General features: G+C 39.4%; 1 protein-coding gene across 1 annotated transcript in view; it reads right to left on the bottom strand.

Annotated features, from left to right (window-relative positions):
* UNC5D (unc-5 netrin receptor D) overlaps nt 1–14,205 on the bottom strand; it is a 620,243-nt gene that overhangs the window by 24,978 nt on the left and 581,060 nt on the right. The window contains exon 15 of the mRNA XM_056116771.1: nt 7,308–7,457. Within this exon, the coding sequence (XP_055972746.1) occupies nt 7,308–7,457 (150 nt within the window). The remainder of the gene's footprint in view (nt 1–7,307; nt 7,458–14,205) is intronic.

Genomic DNA, 14,205 nt, shown 5'->3' on the forward strand with positions numbered 1-14,205 from the left:
GTGATAGCTTTTCCCCATTGACTTTATTCCTGTCTAACAGAGCTGTGGGCAGGTAGGACCGGGAAACTATGCTGCTCTTTCTCAGTCGCCCCTACATGGCAGGAGCAGGAATCTGAAAATTATCCTTCCAGACCTTTTGCTAGTAGAGAGTTCACATTTCTATTTTACTCATGGGAGTCACAGGTGCTAGTCTCAGAAGGCAGGAGGGGAGCAGAGGTTCCCTGCTCCTGCTGCAGTGCGACTGTGTGGTCGTGAACTTTCTGCTGCTTGTCTAGTATTATTACAGGTTTCCTCTGACCTTGGGCCTCACAGGCATTCCAAAGGTTTTGTCAGCCCATAAATCCCTTGATTAAATATCTTCTTGGTTGAGATAACTTGAATAGTTGCTCTATCCTTGACCAAAAAAAAAAAAACCCTTGAATGTAATTCCAGTTGAAATTAAAGATATTCTCTCTGAAGCAGGACAAGACAGAAAGGTGCCCCATAGCTGCTCCCCAGGAAGTTGTCTTCTAGGGGGAAGCATGCTGGTCCTGGTCACTAAGAAGGTTTTGGACTGGTCATAACTTGCTTATACCACCAGTGATCAGAGTACGACTTGACTGAACCATTCAGTGATAGATTTTCCCCACTTGTTCCTATGCAGTTTTAATTCCTGGTGGTCTCTCCTTCCATCCCAGTTGGAGACCCTACAGCACAGGGCACTTCTGATTCTGCAGCCTCCCAGCAAGCTAGAGAGGAAGTCTCTTTCTCTTAAACACTCAAAAATACATTTTACCTGCACCAAGTAAGTGACAATATGTTTTACAAGTTCTGCCACTTCTTCACGTTGTCTAGTTCAACTCTTCATGCCTCTCCTGCACTTCCCTTTATCATATAAATCACAGATAATGCTGACTCTGTACCTCAAATACATAGTGAACCCCTCTAGGTCCTATCTGTTTACAGGCACAATCACTCTCTCACACTGGACTTCTCTGATAGCTGCTTCTCTCAGATGCACTTCATTATCATCAATCATTGGCATCAGACCCTGGGCCAGATCAGATGCATGGTTGAGGTGAAAGTTGGATTTAAACTTATTTGGCCTTGACTTTGGGGGAACAGGTCTACCTTTTATCACCATCTCTTGCTCACAGCTTTTCTCCTCCTATTCCTTTATCTCCATTAATGCTCCCTTTCTTTGATTTCATTATAAAAAACCATAGTAACCTCCTCCTCAGCCTTCCTGTCTCCGGTCTCTACCACATAGAGTTAATGAGGGAGCTCTGGCTTGACTAAGAGCAAGGCAGAGAGTAGTTGGGTTCCCTTCAGAGAATAGTGTTATGGTCTCTCTTTAAGCAATCATGAGTGGGGACACCTAGGAACTCTGCTTTCATTAGTCATTCCTTTGCATAGAGGCCAGAAGACTCCCCAGGGACTGCTTTGTTGATCACAGTTCCCTACTAAGACCTTCTGTCACCTGCTGCCACATCCTGACTCTCTCCATTCTCCTTTTAATAGTCTGCAAATGATTCTCTTCTGCAAACCAGTATATTTTTATGGAATTTCATACTCTTCAATGAAAATAACTAACTTCAGACCCTGTGGTGTACAGGTGTTATATATAATCAAGCAAAGGTTTTTTGTTTCCTAAAACTGAAATTTGAGTCATTAAATAAGCTATGGGCTGGAGCGATAGCACAGCGGGTAGGGCGTTCGCCTTACACGCGGCCAACATGGCCGCCGACCCGAGTTCGATTCCTCCGCCCCTCTCGGAGAGCCTGGTAAGCTACCGAGAGTATTCGATATGCCAGACACAGTAACAACAAAGTCTCCAATGGAGACGTTACTGGGCCCGCTCGAGCAAATCGACGATCAACGGGAGGGCGAAAAATAAGCTATAAGTGCCTGGAATTTAGGATCATAAAAACTGAATTAAAGGTTCCTCTATTACATAAATCCAAATTTTTTTAGTAGCAGATTTGAATCCTTAGGAATGTTTACCTTCTTAACAAAAAATATCATTGACCATTTATTAAACATGTCTTCCTTAGTACCACACACTAAATTCCTTATATATTTTCCCCTAAAAACACTGGAAGAAAGGTAAAAGACAAATGTCCACTGCAGAGATCTTTCCTAGCAGAAAGAAAGAAGAATCACCATTTTCTCTTTCTTTTTTCCATTCTACTGCATCTAATCAAAATATTTTTAAAATCTGATTGTAAGACAGTATTGAAGGGATACATTTTATTCTTGACTTGAATAACAGCTGTCAATAGTGCTCAACAAAACAGTTAAAAATAACAGAATTAGAATACTGTGATTTTCAGAGAAAATGTTTTTGCTTTCATTTATTAAAAAAAAAAAAAGCAAATACATTCAGGAAGCCTGGCAGTCATGCCCATGAACTGCCTTTGGTGCCAAATAAGCTCATTAACTGGCCATGTTCCAGGGTAAAGGTAAAGGTAAAGGCCCTCCCGTTGATCGTCGATTTGCTCGAGCGGGCCCAGTAACGTCTCCATTGGAGACTTTGTTGTTACTGTGTTTGGCATATCGAATACGTCACAGGGAGCTTGCCAGGCTCTGCCGTGCGGGCAAGCTACTCTCGGTAGCTTGCCGGGCTCTCCGAGAGGGGAGGAGGAATCGAACTCGGGTCGGCCATGTTGGCCGCTTGTAAGGCGAACGCCCTACCGCTGTGCTATCGTTCCAGGGACTTATATATAAATATCGAAAGAGATTAAGTTGCAGAGATGCTTCCAGACCCTATGCCAGGCTGAGTCATCCGGGGCACCCAAAGTCCTATCCAGTTAAAAATTTAGTTGTTACATTAGCCCATTCAAATTTTTTTAATTCTTGGAGCTCATGGTCACATTTGCAGCCATGCGACATCACAAAGTCTACATCACTGATGAACCAGGAGTAGCATACCGCATTGAACGGGATGTAAAGTAGAAGGCAACCAATATTGATAAACAAGACATAAACATTAACTTGTAAAAACATGTTAGCAATCTCTTATACAAGGGCTTAGGTAGATTGAGATACGCAATCTTCACACACTTTTCTTCCAAGAAAACATTTTTGATCATTTTTATCAAATTATTTATAACAATATAGATTATTCAGCACTTGTCATAGAGGCAGATGTGAGGGGTGATTAGAAAAATTGTAAATAACGGTGGTGGTGGGAAGGTACAACGGTGTCAGGATTTCTGTTGGAATATTGAATGTAACAAATCATAAGCAACTTTATTTAAAAATAAAATAATAAATAAATACATAAATAAAACCTGGAAACAACCCAAGTCTCCAAGAACCGGTGACCAGATAAACAATGAAACATATACACAGTGGGATACTATTGTGATCTACCAGATGAAATGCAATCTACTGCTACATGGATGAATTTGGAGTGTATCATCCTGGGTGAAGTTAGTCAGGAGAGGGACAGACACAGAATGACCTCACTTATATGCTGGGTATAAAGTAACACAGTAGAGGAATAAGGAATATACAATGCAACCGAAGCGGAGCGCTTATCTTCAGTAGGAGGTTTACCGAGAGGTGAGGGTGGTAGAATTGAATATGGGGACAATAGTAAAAAGAAGCAGACAGTCTGACAGAGGGTGTAGTGCTAGAATGATTTGTGTAAGAAACCCCAGAACACACACACACACACACACACACACACACACACACACACAAAAGGCTCACTGAGTTGAGAGAAATTATGTGGAAACTTCTATGGGCGGACAAAGTATAGCAAACTTATGGGTGTTTAAAGATTTCTGGAAATATTTTCATTTTGATTTCCATTGTAATCAGCTTTCTAGCAGATGGAGAGAATGTAAATCATATCCTAGCAGGGAGATAGACACTGGGTTCTCCAAGATGCACAGTGTGCTGAAAAGTCAGCTGCTTCTATCCTAGAGAGGTGACAGTCTGACTTAGTTGGATTTAAAAAACAAATGGGTATTTTATTGTCTGATGTCTCTTTCTCTCTCTGTCTCTCTCTTCTCTCTCTCTCTCTCTCTCTCTCTCTCTCTCTCTATATATATATATATATATATATATATATATGCTTTTTGGGTCACACCTGGCGATGCGCTCAGGGGTTACTCCTGGCTCTGTGCTCAGGAATTACTCCTGGCAGTTCTTGTGGGACCATATGGGATGCTGGAAATTGAACCTGGATCAGCCCCATGCAAGGCAAATGCCTTACCCATTGTGCTATCGCTCCAGCCTGTCTGAAGTCTATTAAAGGTTCTCTCCCCATAGACAGCGTGGGATAAAGGAAACCATGAGTAAGTATCCCCCACGTCTCTGTAACCTAATGGGAACAGAGTTATTTACCTTCTAGAGGAGGGCTGCTAGAGCTATGGAGGGTTTCACTCAATGTGGTTGACTCTAAAGCTTGGGGAAAAAAACGTTATATTTTTATTTGGGGAGAACTAGTCTTACGAATCTCCCTTTTTCGGGATTGGCGGATGCGCATTGTGTCTGTACTAAGAACTCGTTTAGTTCTTAATTTCTACTCATCCTTCATTCCTGGCTTCATAAGCAAATAAAGTTTCTAAAAAGGCATTTTATGAATTGTAATGGAGGAAAACCTAAACTGGGAGGATTTAAAAGCCATGTGGTATTCCTGTACACTGGCCTCAGCACCCAGTTCTGGATCCAAATATCCAGCCTTTCCTAGCAGTGTTTCCCATGCAGTCTGTAGATCAGACGGGCTCCTTGTACCTGGTTCCTCCCCCCCCCCCCCCCAGGTTGGTTTCTTCCTGGAATAAGCCACTTTTCCAGAATAAAATATTTCTTGGGAGAGGAATGTTTGGGTACCATGCTGATTCCTAAATTCCTAACCTGCAATTAGGGAAATAAGGATAATTTACTAGAGATCTTCCAGAGTAGAGATAGTTTACTACAAAGGACAAACCTATAGTGGTAGTTTTTCTGTGTGTTGATTCCAGGATATACCTTTGCTAGCTCCGAACCAGCAGCCCCTGTGGAAAGCCTCTTCTCTCTTAGCCATGCCAAGTTTGTAAGTCGCACTGTAGCACCATTCTCCCATTGTTCATCAATTTGCTCTAGTGGGCACCAGTAATGTCTCCATTGTGAGACTTGTTGTTACTGTTTTTGGCATATTGAATATGCCACGAGGGGCTTGCCAAGCTCTTCCATGCAGGTGGGATATTCTCAGTAGCTTGCCGGGCTCATGGTTTTTATATGATGGTTGAGTACGCTGAGCACAAACCCTTCTCAAAATGCTTACTCAGAGTAAACAGCATGACCATTAACACAATTACAATATATTAAAAGTCAAGGGATTTCAGTGCTGATAGGGGCCAGTAAATTGTTTGCATGGGTCGTGAAAATAAAGGAAGAAAGGAGCAGAAAGCCCCATGCGAGCTCTAGCCTTTGAGCTTGCAGCATTAGTTTCCCAACTTCTCCCTGTTCCCTTTGGAATCCATAGTACTGGAATTATTGTTTAAGTGCTGCCACAATATATTAGATCTTTCATCAGATTTTTATCTCCAAGCATTAAATCTAATAGTTATTTTGAACTGAGTCACTAGCTTTAGATAGTGTAGAGTGAGACTCTTGTAACCTATAAAGATTAATACAGGAGAATTTGCATGACTATCAGGACTTGTCTTTATAGCACCCTGAAGCTCAATATGAACTAGAGACTGTGTTAGTGTTTACTGGGAAGCAGAGACAGCTAGACCTGGAGCATCATAAACATCATAGTTACTCGTGGAAGACTTCTCGCCCTAAGAAATAGTGCTGTATGTGCAAAACAATAAGTTTGATGCTCTAAGAAGTGTTATTATTGCTTTCAATCTACTAAAACTGTATCTAAGAGGGGCAATTCCCTAAGTCATAAGAAGCCTGAGCCGAAACTAGGAAAACAGAACCGTGTTCATCTCGGGAATTCTGAATTTTAGAAGTGGACAGGGCTACTGGTTCAACGTTTTTCTAACTCTCCTGGTGAAGCAATGTTTTTCTCTTTGTGATCTGGCTTGTTCCCTCCCGCCATGCAGTATAACCTTGAACGGAATGAATGCTGCAGGGATGGAAAGGTTAGAGAAGCCCACGGGACTCAGCAAGTTGAGCTGACAGGTAGAACAAAGAAGTCTAAAAGTCTCCTGTGATTCCAGATCAATAGGTGTCCACCAAAAGGTTTTATATGGCCAAGGAAACGTCCTGTTCCTTAAAGCACAAATGGCGGTTATGAAAGCGTGGCTCACTGCTGGGTTGCTTATGACAGTAATATTCATTCATAAGGATTCTAAGAGGCATAATTATCATTTCCACAGGATTCAGTGGCAGAATCAAAAGTTGACACAGGTTGATATCTTAAAGCTAAAAATTATTCTAAAAAAGATCCAGGAGAATACATCATTTTGCAATGTATAAAACAAAATTCCCAAGAAAAAGAGAAATGATAGAGTTGTCTCTTTTTCTCTCTTCAGCCCATCTTGTTTTTTCTCTCCCTTGCACTCTACTTTCTCTATTCTCTCTCCTGTCTTTGTCTCTGTCTCTGACTCTCTCTGTCTGTATCTCTTCCCTCCTGTTCAAAAGTACAGGCAGTCTGCAAAAAAGGAAGAGAGTTCACTGCAGAATGCTGAACTTTGACTTCAAGGCCCCAGAATTGTGAGAAAAAAACTTAATCCAACCCATCACCCCTAAAATTTTCTATAAAAGAGATATGTGAACAGTAACATAAATGCCTTTATTTAGAAGGAGTCTTGAAAGGAATAATTCTCATTTCTTGGGCTCTCAATATAATTTCCGTCATGCTTAGTTTACTTGGCAGCAACTTCCTAACTCAAGAAAGAATGCTCTGTTCTTAGCTGTTTGACTACAGCTCTCTATAACAATATCATCACCCTTCTCCAATTTCTCATTGGCATCAAGTTCCTTTTTTGCAGAACATAATAAAAATGTTTCATAATGAATTTATTTTAATTACTCCCCATCCAACCAATATCGTTTGAAGATCATCTTCAATCTATTCAGAGCAACAGTTCAAACAGGAGAAAGGAGAAATGTCGCATTAACTGAGAGACAACACCTTTTCCACACCTTTCTGAAACCTGTGAACTTATGACAGAATTTTATTCTCTGTGTGTGGTCCAAACTGTTACATTTCTGTGACAATCATAATATTAAACCCAAACTTTTAAAAGGAGGAAGAAAATGATGAATCCCTTCACCATCGTTTGTAAAACACTAAAACCATGAAACCCTTCATCGCCGTTTGTAAAACACAGTTTGATTAACACAATGCAAATTCTGTTAAAAAGTCATTTGGACAATACCTGGCATGCAGTGAATGGTTTGATTCTCCAGAGGAATGGAGGGATGTCCAGGACAGAGATCTGCAGGCTAAAGGTATTCCCTTTGAAGTGCAGCAACTTTGGTTCTTCCAGCAGTTGACCACCTTGATGCCTTTCATCTGAAACTACTTCCTAGAAAAGAGGAAAAAGAAAACAATGAAATTACCAACTTTCACATTTTATTTGTGTGAAGCAAAATAGTTTTAACTGAGACTTATTTAGAAAGATATAAGTAAAGAAGTGGAGAAATAGGTGAAGATGTAAGTGAAGTGTGTGTTCAAGAGAAAATATGGATTTCTCCAGAGTTGAAATAGACAACTTCTTAGATATTTTCTTTCCATGGATATGACACACATTGCCAAGTATGCCAATATCCTAGGAATATATTATAATGTGTTACAATTCTTTTGTATCTCATAAACTTTGCAAGGTTCTTGACTAAGAAATAGAAGCTGCAGAGTAATCAGAAAAAAATTGTTCTTTATTATTTGTGTTGCTTAAGATTTTAAATATACTACTCATCTTTTCAACTAAATGACCATCCCAGACCCAAGAAACTGTAATATTGAATTTATCAATTCGACATTATGAATTTATATGAATTCATATTGAAATAATCAAGAAAAGTATTTGAATTTAAGTGACAATTCCTAGTTGATAAATTCATGGGTATAGCCCCCAACATTTTGTCCCAGTTATTTATCATAAGCACAGGGATTACCCAATATTTACGAGGGCACAAAAGAAATGGTATAGCAAATATGTAATTTATAGCAATGCTCATAAAAAGTAATTTATAGTAAAGAAAAAGTAAGTTGTTTACAAAGTTAGTTTTAGTTCAGGGGGAAAATATTCTGAAATAAGTCTTGTATCTTACATTGAGAAATTTTTATAACTAAATCCACAATTCAAAAACATTTTTCTGATTAAACCCTTTAATTTGTTCTGAATTTGCAATTTTAGAATCATTTTGGGGAATATAAGAGAAATGATTTATACAGTGAAACTACTGAAGGGATGAGTTTTAATGGAAATAACAGATTTCCTTAAAACCATTGCTTAAAATCCCCATTAATTGACATAAATTTCTTTCAACTTAAGATAAATAAGAAAACTGAAATCCCTTAATCACGTCCTATAATCTTCCCCAATTCTACAAAAGATGTAAGAAGGCAAATAGATTGATGTAGCAAAACATATTTCAATGATGAATGAATGAAAGCTGTTTGGATGTTACTATATCATCATATATATATACATATATATATACTAACATTAATAAAACATTTCCTGCTAAGAGGCAGCTGTTCAGCTTTTATCCTTCATGTATACATAAACTGTTACTAGATTGCAGAGTTATTTGATTAAATTATTCAATTCCAAGTCCTCTTCTCTAGTTCTTTGTGCTTATTAGTGGGATGAATGTTTCTGGTATCCAAATGTTCCCTAGCTGTGCTGTTCAATATGGGGTCCACTAGCCATAGAGGGAGTAAAACATTAAAACATGGCATTTAAAAATACACATTTAAAATTTTCGAGTGACCTCAAAAATAAAATTTTAATTTTCATGAGTGAAATACCTAAACATGAACAGCAACTACTATTACCGAACACAGCCATGCCAGTTTATTTATGATGTTGTGGATCTAAGATTTGGGCTAAAATAAAGTAGTATCAAGGGTTTAATGAGGGTTAAAAATATGGAAGAAAAGAATCAGGGCAGGGAGGAAAAGGAATTAACTCCAAAGGCTAACTATAGGTCTTCCATAGATGCAGGTCACCTGTTCTACCTTGGAGCTTTAATTAGCATCCTTCAGTGCTGTGCTCTGGGTATAGAGACATGAAACACTCTCCTACATCAAGGAGTTGGTGATTATAATTCTATATGTTTATTTATAGGAGCTGGAGCGATAGCACAGCGGGTAGGGCGTCTGCCTTGCACGCAGCCAACATGGCCGACCCGAGTTCGATTCCTCCGCCCCTCTCGGAGAGCCCGGCAAGCTACCGAGAGTATTCGATATGCCAGACACAGTAACAACAAAGTCTCCAATGGAGACGTTACTGGGCCCGCTCGAGCAAATCGATGATCAATGGGAGGGCCTTTACTTACTTTACTTTAGGATTGTATCATGTATATGGATTACAATAAATGTAGGTTCATGAGGATAGAACAAGGCAGAGTGTGCCTAACTCTGGAGGAAGAACACAGCAAGGAGTCTGGGGGATAACAGAGTGAGAGTTGAGCTGAGCCTTGGTCAAGGAGGGAGAGTGCTTTCCAGAGAAGGAAAGGGGGTGTACTAAGGCATGGAAGCCAGGGGGACTGTGAGAGAGGGCTAGGGTGGAAGTGGATGGTTGGAGGAGATGATAATGTTGGACAGACACCAAATTATGAGGTTTTGCTTTTTGTGTTAAGGACTTCGCATTGGTTTTAGGGTAGTGTTGCTCAGATTTTAATGTGCACAAGAATTTTCTTGGAGGTCACATACACTAGAGTAAATAATCATATGAACCAAAAAAATGGAAGCACAAGATATCACTCACATTTCTACAAGGTCCTGAGCAAAGTACTTATCATAGGGATAGGAGGTGTCTCAGTCTGAACTCAAGATTATTCAGAGCACAGAAAATAATCAACTAAATAATAAAATAATCTTCCTTTGAAGTTCTAGTGCAAATTCAGAAAGAGGTATAAAGAGACATATGCTCACTATACCATATTTAAGATAAAGTAGAACAAGTGTTAACCCTGTAAAAATTATGGTCTCATAAATAGACCTATGTCCTTTCAATCAAAGTTGCCTTAATGTACAAAAAACTAAACTAGTCAGGACCTAAAGAGCATTGTTTAAGATCATGCATTACTTACTGTAGAGCCTAGAATATTTTAATATTTAGAAATTTCATATAGAACCATCACACTAGAAGGTATATTAGTTTTAATTTACCAACTACTTTATTTATAGATGAATAGATACTCTCTAAGAAAGTTATTTTCTTATAGTTTTATGATTAATGACATAGCTGAGCCTTGAACAGGACAATTTAATCATGGCCTTGTATAGTGTTTTATTATATTTTCCTATGTTTTCTTTTACTATGCTTGTCTTTAGTGGGGTGGAGACAACCACTGGTACTCAGGTATTACTCCTGTCTCTGAGCTCAGCAATCATGCCTGGTGGTACCCAGGGGATCACACATGGTACTTGATTTTGAAATGGGATTGGTCACACTGAATTTCCCATGATGCAAGGCAAGTGCTTTTACCTATATACAGTGTGCATGGTGTGACCCAAAAATGAATAGAAAATATTAGAAATTTTGAAAGCAGATACCTATATATTGTCATTGAGGAAAGTGTTCCCTTTAAAAATAATTGTGAAATTCTGCTGTAGGGTTCCAATTTTTTCTTTTTTGCTTTTTTTGGGTCATACCCAGCAATGCTCAGGAATTACTCCTGGCGATGTTTGGGGGACCATATGGGATGCCGGGGATTGAACCCGGGTTGGCTGTGTGCAAGGCAAACTCCCTACCCTCTGTACTATCGCTTCGGCCCCTGGGGCCCCAAATTTAAATGCTACCACTTTCACTCTTTTAGAGTTTGATTACTCCACCTATACAACCAACAACACAAACTAACAGTGTACTGTCATCTTCCACAAAACATTACACAATTATAGCTATTCCATAACAAGCCAATTAATTATTAAAATGAAGAATGACTATATTTATAAAGGCACAACTGACTTAGAGTTAAAGAAATAAATGCTTGAGTACAAAAAATTATTCCTCACAGTGTATTCCCCACCATGTCTCTAACCTATTGTATTTCTCTTGGGGGCTGGTCTTGGACATCTGTGTTTTCTTAACTCCTGCTTGGATGATTCTGATGGCCAGTCAGGTTTGTAAATGAGCAGCGTGGGCAAGTTCTTTGTGTGAGTTCTGAGTCACTCCCATGGCTACATCACCGACAGGGAGGGGAGGCCAGTGTGAATTTTTCTCTCTGTCCCCTGGATGACAAGAGCCTTCTGTTCCATCTCCGCTTCTATTGTTAAACTGATATCATTGTTAATTAAACCGGAAAACAGGATCTGGCTGGTTTCTCGTAGATGAAATGTACCTAAAGGCTCTGACTGGTGTTTTTCCTGGTCTCCATACTTCATCATTTCACTTTGGGGGTTACTAGTCATCCAGTTCTAGGAGTTGTGGCCAGGAGAAACGTGTGTTTTGTGCCTCACTGAGCTCTTTATGTTGATTTAATGAGACAGGCAGCAATATTCAGGTGTGCTTCAGGGATACTAAAACAGGCAGACTGAATTTACATATTTATGAGACAAAACTGTTTGAACTGAAGTGCAAGCACATACATACACACATACACACACACAAACACACACATATTGAAATTATGTTGCTGTGGTGTTTTCCTTTAAATGCTTTACGTGAACAATATTTCCCAAGGTTGCATTATTGATAAACACAGAACTACATCTGGAAGAAATCCTTTGAAATTAGATTCTAAATCCACATTAATGCCAAGTAAGTAATGGGTACCGAGAGGTACTGAATAGGAGTGCTGGGAGCCACGAAGAAAAAAATGAGTTGTTTTTGCTTTCTAAGATGGGATAAGTGCTTAATTCCTTGCTTTCCCCTATGTCGAGGCTTGTTTGAGCTGTGTGTGTGTGTATGAGAGAGAGAGAGAGAGAGAGAGAGAGAGAAAGAGAGAGAAAGAGAGAGAGAGAACACTCACCAAACCTAGATCTTAAACTGCTACTGCTTTCAAAATACATGACCACTCCTCAACCTTTAGTTTAAATTCATTAAAGAAGCAATGTTAAACACAAGGAGATGCAACTCCATTATGAAAATACAGGAGAAGGAAGGACAAGAAGTTTTCTCCTTCTTACCCTCTTCACACTCTTAGGCAGAGAATATATTTTTTATTACAAAACAAAAACAAACCCTCCTGGTCTCATTTAATCTTCTGTAGGATGATGACAAGCAAATGGGGGTGTGGAGGGGTCACAAGCTAGTACAGCGATTAGGATGAATGCCTGGCATGTATCAGACCTGAGATCATTCCCTGCTGCCACATGGTCTCCTGAGCGTCACCAGCTACAGCTCTAGAGACCTGAGTACCACTGAGTGTGGCCCTAGAAGCTCTCTGAGCACTTCAGGGGGGACCTGGGTACCTCCAGTGCTGCAAGGACCCATGTATAGCCAACCCAACTGGCCTGGTTGACTAGCAACTGTTATGATGCACCTATGAGCCTCCTCACCACTCCAGAACTTTCCCCTACTATCCTCCCCCAATCATCCCCCAAAAAACACTGAGTCTGGAAACTGACCTTCCACAGTCAAATAAAAGAAAGATTTTAAGGATTATAAGGAATATGGTTTCCAGTGAAATATGAATAAAATAAAATATGCAACTATGTCCTTTATCTAGGACTACTACTTGGTTAAGAGCACAGACCAAGTTAGAACCATATTTGTTAAAATTTCTTTGCTATATGAAAGATGCACTTTAATAAACACAGTTCCTGTCATGGTCCTGCTTGTATCTAGTTCCAAACCATAATCAAGATTTCTTCATAGTGAGGTTGAGGTAAATTACAGGAGAGGTGATTTCTTCAGAAAAGCTATTAAAAATGCATATTAATTTTGAAGTTAGGGTTCTAGCAGTTACAGAAAATAAGTCACCACTACATGCAATATTTCCAGCCTATATGATAAGGTTTTAATTATTTAGTTAATATTAACGTGTGAAGTGTTTTAGTGGTGCAGGGAATGAACGGTTGCTAAGGTTTTCTTAAAGTGGGACAGTTTTAATGGGTTGATAACTATATAATTTACCCTCTAATTAAATACCACATAAAAGTCTACAAAAAATGACTTGGAATACTAAGGTGATTTAAATGATCCTGTGAAGAAGTTCCTGGACATATTTGCTTAGAAAGGTAAAAATCCCCCAAAGTAAGATCCTGACAGAAAAAAAAGCTAGGGACACCAACTACAGAGTAAATACATAGAAAAGATGCAAGCTACAATTTAATCTCTCTACTGGCCAGAAAACCTATTCGGTCATCTCTTAAAGTCCCTCTGTTAAATGATGACTTGTGCTGCTCAAGACAGCTGTCACACACATCTAAACCAACTCTATTTGACATAGTAGGAGATGACATCATTGGAGGTAAATCAATGATGGGGCCAAAGGAAGCTCCAGTGGAAAACATTTCTCTAAGGTAGAATAGTTTTCAGAAATATCTCTAAACGAGGAGATAAAAATATTTGAATCCCATTAAATGGAAGATATCACTTCCCTTCGCATTGACTGAGAAGGGCATGGCACCCACAGGAGTGGGAGAAGAGTGAAAAGTGGTGTTTAGAGCCTCATTTCCCAGACTTGCATTTCATATTTATCTGTGAACAGTTGAGCTGTGGTAGAATCTGGTAGCAATCAGCAGGAGTGAAAATAGATGATCTAAAAGTTACTTAGACTCTTGGGATGATCTGTCAAAGAAAGTTCCAAGTTGGTGAGCAGGGCCGACTTCCCAGGTGGCTGTGTGAGGAAGGGGGCCCAGGGTGTACCCAAGTGAGCAAGGGGGCCAGAAATTTCCCGTGGCCCTCCTGGTTTTCTCAACTTCACTCACCTTTCAAAATAAGGCTGAATTAATCATACACCCAACTTGGGTCAAGGTGCTTTAAATTTTTTCTCTCAATCAAGATGTTAATTTTTGACTTCGGGAGCTTTTAAACATATTTGATTTCTGACAGACTTTGTTAATCACTATAACTAGCTTTCAGCTATTTCCTTTTTGATTTTTTTTGAGGGGGTGCTAGGTTGGAACCCCGGCTCCATATCTGCAAGACCTGTGATCTA

Source organism: Sorex fumeus, unplaced genomic scaffold, assembly GCF_029834395.1.
Source record: "Sorex fumeus unplaced genomic scaffold, SorFum_2.1 ptg000033l, whole genome shotgun sequence".
NCBI lineage: Eukaryota > Metazoa > Chordata > Mammalia > Eulipotyphla > Soricidae > Sorex > Sorex fumeus.